This window comes from Copadichromis virginalis, linkage group LG7 (assembly GCF_057382275.1).
Source record: "Copadichromis virginalis isolate Kocher_CV1m ecotype Utaka linkage group LG7, C_Virginalis_male_GT1.1, whole genome shotgun sequence".
In the NCBI taxonomy this organism is placed as follows: domain Eukaryota; kingdom Metazoa; phylum Chordata; class Actinopteri; order Cichliformes; family Cichlidae; genus Copadichromis; species Copadichromis virginalis.
This window is the reverse complement of record NC_140624.1, coordinates 30,486,645-30,495,984: the sequence shown is the minus strand read 5'-3', so window position 1 is coordinate 30,495,984 and position 9,340 is coordinate 30,486,645. Positions and strand designations below refer to the sequence as shown.

Sequence of the window (9,340 nt, the reverse complement as noted above, 5' to 3'; positions counted from 1 at the left end):
AATGCATCAACAATCAGCATGAAAGAACACCTGCTGGAATTTGAACTTAAAGCACCGAATAGTTGCTAAGAGTAAGGGGGAATTCATGACGATGTTTTTCAAACGTGAAGCGTAGTTTTGATCTTCTTTTTCTGCTGGCTCAGTGAAGCTTGCATCTTCAGAATCCATGACTTGTTGACCTTTAGCACATATTTGTGTACATTCTTGCATTTCTGGCAAAATACATTTATTTTAAAAATGGATTCAGGAGTTAATGAATTGATATCGCATTATTCATACTAAAATCGAATTAAATCGGGGAAATAATTTTTTAAAATCCACCCCTAGTTATCAGTTAATGCTACTGAGTTTGGTTAACAAGGTGTATCCATGCACTGTGTAATGCACAATGGGTGCATTACACACCTACAGATATCTACTAACTGGTGCTAAGTAACAGAGTAATAAAATAGTAGATAAAAATATTAGGATTGCAGTCACTACAAATGAAGCACAAATGTCTTGTGTCACACAACATTCAGACCTGCCACATACTCGCCTGTGTGTTACAGTTGAATGTGAGTGATTTACTACTTTTACTGTTTTTACTTTCAGACATGAGTGATGCAGTCGGTCTGATCTGTGTGCTGTCATGTCTCTCCAGACTAGCAACAGTCAGAACTAGAGTTGACAGGAGGGCGCTGAGCAGGTTTACTGGGACCTCTGTGTTTGAGAAGTTTAAGAGGACAAAACTCAGGGAGCAGAGGATGATCTCCAAAGAGCATCATCTCATATCCAAATGAATTTCTGCACTAATGCTCAACCAATGATTACACACTTTTCCTGTTCTGTATCAAGTTTTCTTTGATGTGCATGAAAATAATTTGCTCTGCTTTTTGTAATGAGCCAATTAAATGGAACAACTTATCATTATCATCTAATAAAGTTCATACAGACAGATCATTTGTTTGGAGGAATGTTTGTGCCTGCAAGTGATCGTATCAAAAACACGGCTGCAATTCGCCTTGAGATATTTATCAATGAATATGACTGGATGAAGTATTTACTAAAGATTTACTAACACCAGCTTTTAACAAAAATACTGTAAAATTGTTCTAAATTTTAAAAATCTATTTTTTCAAATATTGTATTGATTAATTTATCATAATTTCAATAAAAAAATACTAATTTTATTTAAGATCAAAGATTTCCAACAGGACGTATCCCCTTAATGACGTCCATTTCCAAATAATAACTACAACATATCTTACTGCAGATGTTTGAGTGTAGCAGTAACAGAAAAATGACTGCGTGTTTGAGCTGGTTGTGTTTGTCAACGTCTGTGTACATGGATCATGCATCATCATCATCATCTGCTGCTGTTGCTGCTGCTGCTGTGGAGCTCAGGTAGGACTGTACTTTAAAAATTCCCAGTTAGTATTCACTGAGTTGACTGGACCATTAAAGAACCTGATCACACACACACACGCACATGCACGACATGACATGACATGACACGACACGACACACATAACATTCTGGGTATCAGCTGGAGTATCCAGAGGACCCTGCAGGCTCACAGAGAACGTGGCAGACAGCAGCTATGAGCACACTGCCCTCTTGCTTTGTGGTCACCGTCTAAAGCACGTTGATTAAGAAGACTGAGTTGAATTGGTGATACCAGGCGGAAGAAAAGAGAACAGTGTGGTGACCTGATGAAAGTGGTGCAGAGCTGAAGGAGCCTTTGTCTCTGCTTGTTTGAACTGAGCAGCCAAAGGATAAAAGTCCCTACTTGTCACCTTGCTGATACGTATGTGGGTCTTCTGATTCTGCACTGAGTGATTAAACATAAACTCGACTACGCCGATGCTGGGAATGATGATTTTCTCAGATTAATGGTTCATTCTAACGTGTACATGAAGCTTTGCTCTGAGAGAATAACAACTGACTACAGTGACTGACATTATGTGCTGCCTGGATTTTAAATACATCATGATGTTAACTGCTTCTGATACTACACATTGACCTTGACTATAACTCTGTCGAGATAACTCTCGTGTGCTTTGTAGTTGATGATTGATTCTGTAGGGTTACCACAAATTTTGACTTTGTACTTTCTTCATGAAGACTGATCTCTGCTTCCAAAGACTTCACTAAAAACTGTGTAACTGTTAAGCAGTCTTATACACTCACATGTTGTACAAGGTAAAAATGTGTGACACTTTTAAGCATGTAACTTTTTTTGTTGAAGGATTTGGACACAACTTGCTGAATAATTGGTGCATAAAATTAACGTCAGATACAATTAAAAGTAAGAATATCAGTATTATATAACAACAGAAGGAGAAGTTGTCTCTGTCGGCCTCTGTGCTGAAGGCAGACATGCTGGACACGCTTCTTGCTTTCTTTGTTTTTGTTGAACCTGCACGTTTGTGGGTGTTCAATAAATGTGGCAAAGAACATTTTTTCTTTTGTTGATTTTCAAAAATCATTAATTGTGGTGTTTTCATTTGTACAGTGAGCTGTGTTTTCAGATCCTTAATTCACATGCACACTGACAAAACATAAAGTATACTGGCATGTTTGTTCTGTCCTCGACTGATCTCCACTCAGAATTGCTCTTTATGTTCATGAGTTTTCTCTCATGTCCTCCTCAGGAGCCCAGGCTGAAGAGAAGTCTACAGGTAAGAAGAAGAAAAAGAGATTTAAAGAATTGCTGGAGCAGAATCTACCAAGTTTGATTTTAATATTTTCAGACATAAATTCCTTTTCTATTCAGAGTCTGATGATTTCAAGCTTGTGGGAGGAGCCAGTCGCTGTGCAGGAATACTGGAGCTGAAACATCAGGGAGAGTGGAGAGCAGTGAAGGGCGATTCATGGACTCGGAAGGAAGCAGCTGTTGTCTGTGAACATCTGGACTGTGGCTTTCCTGTTTCTGTTGGAAGAAGAGAGGATGCCTCGAGTAGACCAACAACGTGGTGGATCAGTCGGGACTGTCTTCTGTCTCGATCTCCTCTGGGGCAATGTGCAGTGTCTTGGGAACTGCCACCTACCAGCATGTTTGACATAACCTGTTCAGGTAAACCCATGTTTGCTATCATCTTTTCATAATATGTGACAACTAGTCTGTGTATTTATGGAGAAAATCAGGGACATTTCCATTGTCGCAGTAAGGCTGTCCCTCTGTAGTAGGAATCCTTTTGTTTTCTTTCTGAGATTATGAGGAGGAAAACAATATTTTTGAAAAGTGTGTTGAAGTGTAAATATGCAATATAGACTAAATGTGATGTTGAAAAAAAAACTTCATGCTGCATTTAAACTCACAACCTTCACCACACAAGGCTGAGGAGAGTGAGTGGTAACTCTGCCACTAATCCACAGCTGAGAGAGAGGCATTGCTCCCCATTCAAAATGATTGGGTTTCTACTATTAGAAAAAGTGGACTATTTCACCAAAGATACAAAATTATGAAATATAGGCTTGTAACACATAATGGAGCTGGTTAATAGTATGAACAGTCTGTCTGCAACAAACAGTGTCAGAGTAGTTAGTCGGTGAAAAGAAGTAAAACGGCCAATGACAATAACCTATTGTCATTGGCCTTTCAAAAATTGCTGCTTTCAAAAATTCTCCTATCTTCCACCATCTTGAATTGATATTATGTGTTTATATCCATCATGAGATAAAATTAGGCTTTGGATCTAATAAATTTGAAAGACCAGTAAACACCATTAACCTTCTACAATGACATCATGAGTTCCCATAGCTGTGGTAAGGATTTCAGAGGTTTAGGAAGAGTGTATGTAGATCCCCTCTGTAAAAGATTTCTTAACTCCACAGTGACATCATTGCACCTGTTGAGTCCCAGATACCACAATGAACTTTATTCACACTTTCCAGACACGGCGATGAGAAGTTTAATAACTAGTTTAATGACATTGTAATCTACTATGGGATTGTACAGCACACGGATAGTGGATAGCAGATAGTGTCTCAACAAATCAGAGAATGTCTACCCCCCTCCCTTGACCCCCACCAGTTTGCTTATTGAGCATGGAGGATGCCATCACCATCATCCTTCACAGAGCACTGAACCATCTGAAGAACAAGAAGAGCTATGTGAGCATGGACTACAGCTAAATGTTCACCACCATAAACCCAGACATCCTCACCACCAAACTGGACCACCTTCAGGTCCCCCTGCCACCTGATCAAAGCCATCTTAATCTCCCCCCAATTGTCACTCAGCACTGGATCCCCACAGGGCTGCATTCTCAGTCCCTTACTGTAAGCCATTAGTGTCAAACTCTGGCCCGCGGGCCAAATTTGGTCCGCAGCCTAATTACATTTGGCCCGCAAAGCCAATACTAAATTATTATTAGAGCTGGCCTACTGGTATTATACAGCTAATATATATATTGTTTAGTATTGAGCTTTGCTTGTTCCATATTCAGTTTTTCAGCAAAACTTGTTTGAGTCTGTTGCGAGATCGATCAACTTTAGACCAGACAACAAACGACGGAGGCTCCGGAAAAGTGCAATCAAACGATGAGTTTTATTATCACAGGAGAACAACCAACCGTCAGCATACGGAATGGGTTGCTCTGACAAGAATACATTGGGTTCTGGTTTTATAGGACAAAATATCACACCTACGTCAATGCAGTTCAAAAATACATGGTGACAGACGGGCAAAAGTTCAATTCGTGCAGACAAGGGTACATCACGTACATATAACCTTACACCGACATATAACTTCTCCTTTCTACATTACTTGCCTTTTAAGGTAATAACTTCAGGTCTTAGCATCTCTGAGAGCTAATGATGGACCCTTGTCATTAATCCCTAAGTAGAGTACTTTGCAGCCAGTCTCAAACTGAAGCAGAAGACGCTTAGGCCTTCACTCAAACCTGCTACTAGATTAATATGTGTATTGTAAGCGTGCATGCAATTAACCTGCTATGTTCTCATCTCCCCTCAGCATGTATCATCTGGACACTCTCACCAGTGAAGTTTAAAACCTTCTAGAATGGAACATCAACTCTAACCAAGCACATTTATGCATTGTGTATAGAATGAACTCAACCTGTAAAAATAGAAAGGTCAATGTGATGACAGACATATTCAATACAAACCCTGTAGGAAATATTACCGATAAATGATACTGTGAAACATGTTATTAATACATTCTTCATAAGGCAAATTATATGGTAGCAATAAAAGAATCTCTGAATCCCAACAAGTCCATAAGAAGAGATTCATTCTTAAATCTGGAGGAAGATTTTTTTTCAGTAAACATTAATGTTAGCCCGCGACCTTGTTCCAGTTTTGAATTTTGGCCCACTGTGTATTTGAGTTTGACACCCCTGCTGTAAGCCCTGTACACCTATGACTGTACACCAACCCACCCACCCAACGTTATAGACCAGTATGCCGATGACACCACTGTGGTTGGGCTAATTTCTGATGGAGATGGGACAGTATACAGCGTGGAGGTAGAGAACTTGTCCCACTGGTGCTCAGAAAATAATCTGAACATCCTTAAAAACAAAAGCACTCATAATGAGTCACAGACAGTGTCACGGCCGAGGCCGACAGACAGAAGGACTCAGAAGCAGGACTCACACGAGAAAGTGTGATGAACAAGATTTTATTTAGAAGACATGAAATTGCAAAATCAACTAGACAGTGAACTATGAACTAAGGTCTACAAGATCAGTGAGGCTAAAAACTAGTGAAACTATGACCAGGGAAAAACACAATGACACTGAATATGTGAGAAACTAAATCTTCATCAGGAATGCTTTAACTCAGGGGCATGGAGAAAAGGCATGGGCTTCAGGGAATGCACCCAGGAGTCTCAGTACATCTTTGAAGGCGGAGAAATGGCAGGGGGGAGGTAGGTGGTCCGGGTAAGGCTGCTGGGTTTCAGGAGCAAGGAATCTGTGAAGAGCAATAACTGTAGCAGGAGGGCAGGCAGCTGAGTAAAGCTGACGGGAGCAGAGATGAACAGAGCTGCCAAAGAACTCTACTCAGACTGAGCTCCTGATAGGGGATCAGTATGAGAACAGAAAACAAAAACTCCTCAGCACAAAAGCACACGAATCTTCACACCGTAACACCCTGAAAACACGTGACAAGCAACAGGGGTGGGTGAGCAGGGTTAGAGTAAGCCAATGCAGACAGCAGCATCACATGGCGGCAACTCTACGCGTTCCAGTGCAGAGATGCGCGTCGGACGAGGGGCAAGCATCCGAGGTGTATGTGTGTGTATCCTGTGTTCAACTTGAGAGAGAGTGTCCTTCACCCGGTTAAGCAAAAGTCAACAGTCTTCAGCCAATGCAGGTGTACTTGAAAGAGACTAAACATAGTCCCGTCATCAGGGACAAGAATTTGTTGTTCCTGAGCTGCATGAGTGAGGGAGATGATTGTTTGAGTTAGTGCAGACAAGTGCACCAATTTTGCAGTTGTTCTTAATGTCCATCACTGGTCACCGGGTCTATCTATTTCCCATTGCAAAGCCGTGAGCTTCTCTACAATCTGTTTATCCCAGGTAGGAAGGGGTTCACGGGTTTCAAAATGTACAATGCCATCAATCTGGTCAATGAAACCATGTGTTTATTTAACGCCATATGGGAAGATTGTAGAGAAGCTGAGTACTCAGTTCAGTCTGAGTACTCACGGCTTACCCATTATTAAACCCGATTCTTTGATCCCCATGATAGAACAGAGAAAACCCGACTCAGAGTGGTCAAAACATTTATAATTCTTTATTCAATCATCTTCCGGAAGAGGGAAAGCCCTGCACAGCCCAAAGCCAGTGGCAGGATCTCTAATATTAGAAGCTAAAAATGTGTCTCATATACAGTATAAGAGCTAACATCTCCAAAAGTTCAGGAGTAGTTAGTCATTACAACAAGTGTTTGTGAACTAAAAATCAACAATGTGGGATGCTGTTTGTCTGTGATTTGGAGAGCCCAGCGCTGCTCCTGATGAAGGGAAAACCAATTCTGCAGGGGAGACCTACTTTGGCACTTGTGCAGGTGAAGCCAAAGGGAAGATGCTTCACCATATTTTCTAGTCTTTGGCTTGGAAGGAAGTTGGTTTGGAAACACATTTGGTGATGCTTCATCTCCTGCTTTGCGTTTGTGTGGGAGCCCTGTCCATTACGCTAGCTCTGCCCTAAACCATGATGGTTGTTTTGAGACCCCCATGTTGCTACACTTCAGAGAAAATTAAAAGAGGAGGGAAACTTACAATTGACCCCCTTAAATACTCTTTCTCATTATTGGATTCACCTGTGTATGTAGGTCAGGGGTCACTGAGCTTACCAAGCCGATTTGAGTTCCAATAATTAGTTCAAAGGTTTTGGAATCAATAAAATGACAACAGTGCCCAAATTTATGCACCTGCCTGATTTTGTTTAAACAATTATTGCACACTTTCTGTAAATCCAATAAACTTCATTTCACTTCTCAAATATCACTGTGTGTCTCCTGTATGATATATTTAACTGGCATTTTTATTGTAACAACCAACGATTTATACAGGGAAATAATGACTATTAACAAGGTTGCCCAAACTTTTGCATCCCACTGTATGACATAACATGTGAGAAGAATGTAACAACACACAACCACAATAATATCAATAACTTGAAAAAAACAAGCGTGCACATTTTTTACCACCAAGAGTCAGCAAATCAGGCTCACTGTAAACCACCAAGAGCTCCAATGAGAAACAAATTATACTAATAAAATGTCAGAAAGTGACCAGCAAGGATAGAAGCCATTTTAATGAAAGATACAATCAGATAATATTAGAGTATCTTCATGAAAAGATGAAAGCCTACATCTTTTCCTTCCATTTTCTTCTTTTCTTCACATGTAATGCAGCAATAGTACTCGTAGCAGTAGTAACAGCAGTACTAAGGACTGTTTGTGAATGAGTCCTGGTGTCTTTGTCCCTTTTTCAGATAAACTTGGTTGAGGCAGCACAAGCCTGTTATTTACAGTGATCCTGATTCACTAATGTTCACATTGTGGTGAGAACAAAATCACCAGGTGCCGAAACATGAATTTTTCATGCATATTTATTTATTTATTGCACAGGTTAGGACCATTCAGATGCACATATTAATGACTTACTGAGAGCTGGTCCGGTGTTTGAATCTAAATGTGGTGTTAACATGTCTGCGGTGTGTGCCGTTATAAAGATGTGTTCTGTTGTTAATGATGAAGTCATGTTACAGTTGTGCCGAGGTTGAATCAGTGAATAGTTGTTTGCTGCCATCTTTTTCTTGTGTGTCTGCTGTCTCTGATCTCTCTGTTTGATCTTCTCTGATGTCTCCAGACTCTGTCAGGCTGCTGAATGGTTCCAGTCTGTGTTCAGGCAGACTGGAGGTGAAGTCTAACCAGAGCTGGTCCTCAGTGTGTGAAGCTGACTTTGACCAGCAGGATGCAGAGGCGGTCTGTAGGGAGCTCGGCTGTGGGCCTCCTTCGGTCCTCCAGGGGGCGCTCTATGGAGAAGTGGAGGCTCCAGTGTGGAGCAAAGAGTACCAGTGTGGAGGCCATGAGTCTGCTCTCCTGGACTGTAGAAGCTCAGGCTCAGCTAGAAACAGCTGCTCACCTGGCAAAGCTGTTGGACTCACCTGCTCAGGTAGAAGAGGAGCTGCAGCTTTGATGTGGTTCAAACTCGCTTTATTCTTTACTGATGACTCTCTGCTTTCTGTTCAGAGCCTGTCAGGTTTGTGGGAGGAGCCAGTCGCTGTGAAGGAATCCTGGAGCTGAAACATTTGGGAGAGTGGAGACCAGTGGAGTCATTTGATTGGAGGATGGAGACAGTTAATGTCTTCTGTGTACATCTGGGTTGTGGTTCTGCTGTTTCTTTCAGACAGAGAAAGATACCTCAAATAAGAGCTGTATGGTCTGTTTTAGGTCATTGCCTTCTGACCACATCTGCTCTACAAGATTGTGTATCCCAATATGACTCTGACAACTCCCTCTATCTCACCTGCTCAGGCAATTAAGAGGCCAGGAAGCTCTTAGAACCATTCTCTCTAGGTCAAAGAAAGAGACTTTTTTATGACTCAAACTTTATTAGATTTTAATATACAAACACCCCCCCCCCCCTCCCAAAAAAAAAAAAACAAAAAACCAAAAGATAGCAGAATAGCAGAATGGACATTCCCAGTAACAAAAACAGAACAAATTGAGAATCAATGCATATTTCCATCCCCCCCACAAAAAAAAAATGATGCCAACATTTCACATAGACCACATTACAGCTATCCTATTTAGTCCGACCTTAACTACTTTAGCCGGATACGTCACTGACCTGTATGTAAAAAGTAGTTAGCCCA

At 41.0% G+C, this 9,340-nt stretch overlaps 2 protein-coding genes across 2 annotated transcripts; both read left to right on the top strand.

The window, feature by feature from the left end:
- Nucleotides 1–1,321: 1,321 nt before the first annotated feature.
- Nucleotides 1,322–5,106, top strand: LOC146705320 (CD5 antigen-like). Its single transcript, XM_085462967.1, has 4 exons — nt 1,322–1,386; nt 2,637–2,663; nt 2,759–3,058; nt 4,961–5,106. Exons 1-4 carry the CDS (start codon nt 1,335–1,337, stop codon nt 5,005–5,007), a joined length of 426 nt encoding a protein of 141 aa, XP_085319093.1. The 5' UTR covers nt 1,322–1,334; the 3' UTR covers nt 5,008–5,106.
- Nucleotides 5,107–5,810: 704 nt separating this feature from the next.
- LOC146705319 (scavenger receptor cysteine-rich type 1 protein M130-like) lies at nt 5,811–9,026 on the top strand. The gene is made up of 4 exons (XM_085460995.1): nt 5,811–5,878; nt 8,342–8,637; nt 8,715–8,836; nt 9,000–9,026. The coding sequence occupies exons 1-4, from the start codon at nt 5,811–5,813 to the stop codon at nt 9,024–9,026; spliced, it is 513 nt and encodes a 170-aa protein (XP_085317121.1).
- Nucleotides 9,027–9,340: the final 314 nt, after the last annotated feature.

What these genes read in the sequence shown, in the direction of transcription:
- LOC146705319 (XM_085460995.1), top strand. Translation starts at nt 5,811, where the DNA reads ATGGGCTTCAGGGAATGCACCCAGGAGTCTCAGTACATCTTTGAAGGC. An exon ending in TGTTGGACTCACCTGCTCAG is followed by an intron (nt 8,638 to 8,714) that starts GTAGAAGAGGAG and finishes CTTTCTGTTCAG; the next exon opens with AGCCTGTCAGGTTTGTGGGA. An exon ending in AGACAGTTAATGTCTTCTGT is followed by an intron (nt 8,837 to 8,999) that starts GTACATCTGGGT and finishes TCACCTGCTCAG; the next exon opens with GCAATTAAGAGGCCAGGAAG.
- LOC146705320 (XM_085462967.1), top strand. Translation starts at nt 1,335, where the DNA reads ATGCATCATCATCATCATCTGCTGCTGTTGCTGCTGCTGCTGTGGAGC. An exon ending in GCTGCTGCTGTGGAGCTCAG is followed by an intron (nt 1,387 to 2,636) that starts GTAGGACTGTAC and finishes TGTCCTCCTCAG; the next exon opens with GAGCCCAGGCTGAAGAGAAG. An exon ending in GTTTGACATAACCTGTTCAG is followed by an intron (nt 3,059 to 4,960) that starts GTAAACCCATGT and finishes ATCTCCCCTCAG; the next exon opens with CATGTATCATCTGGACACTC.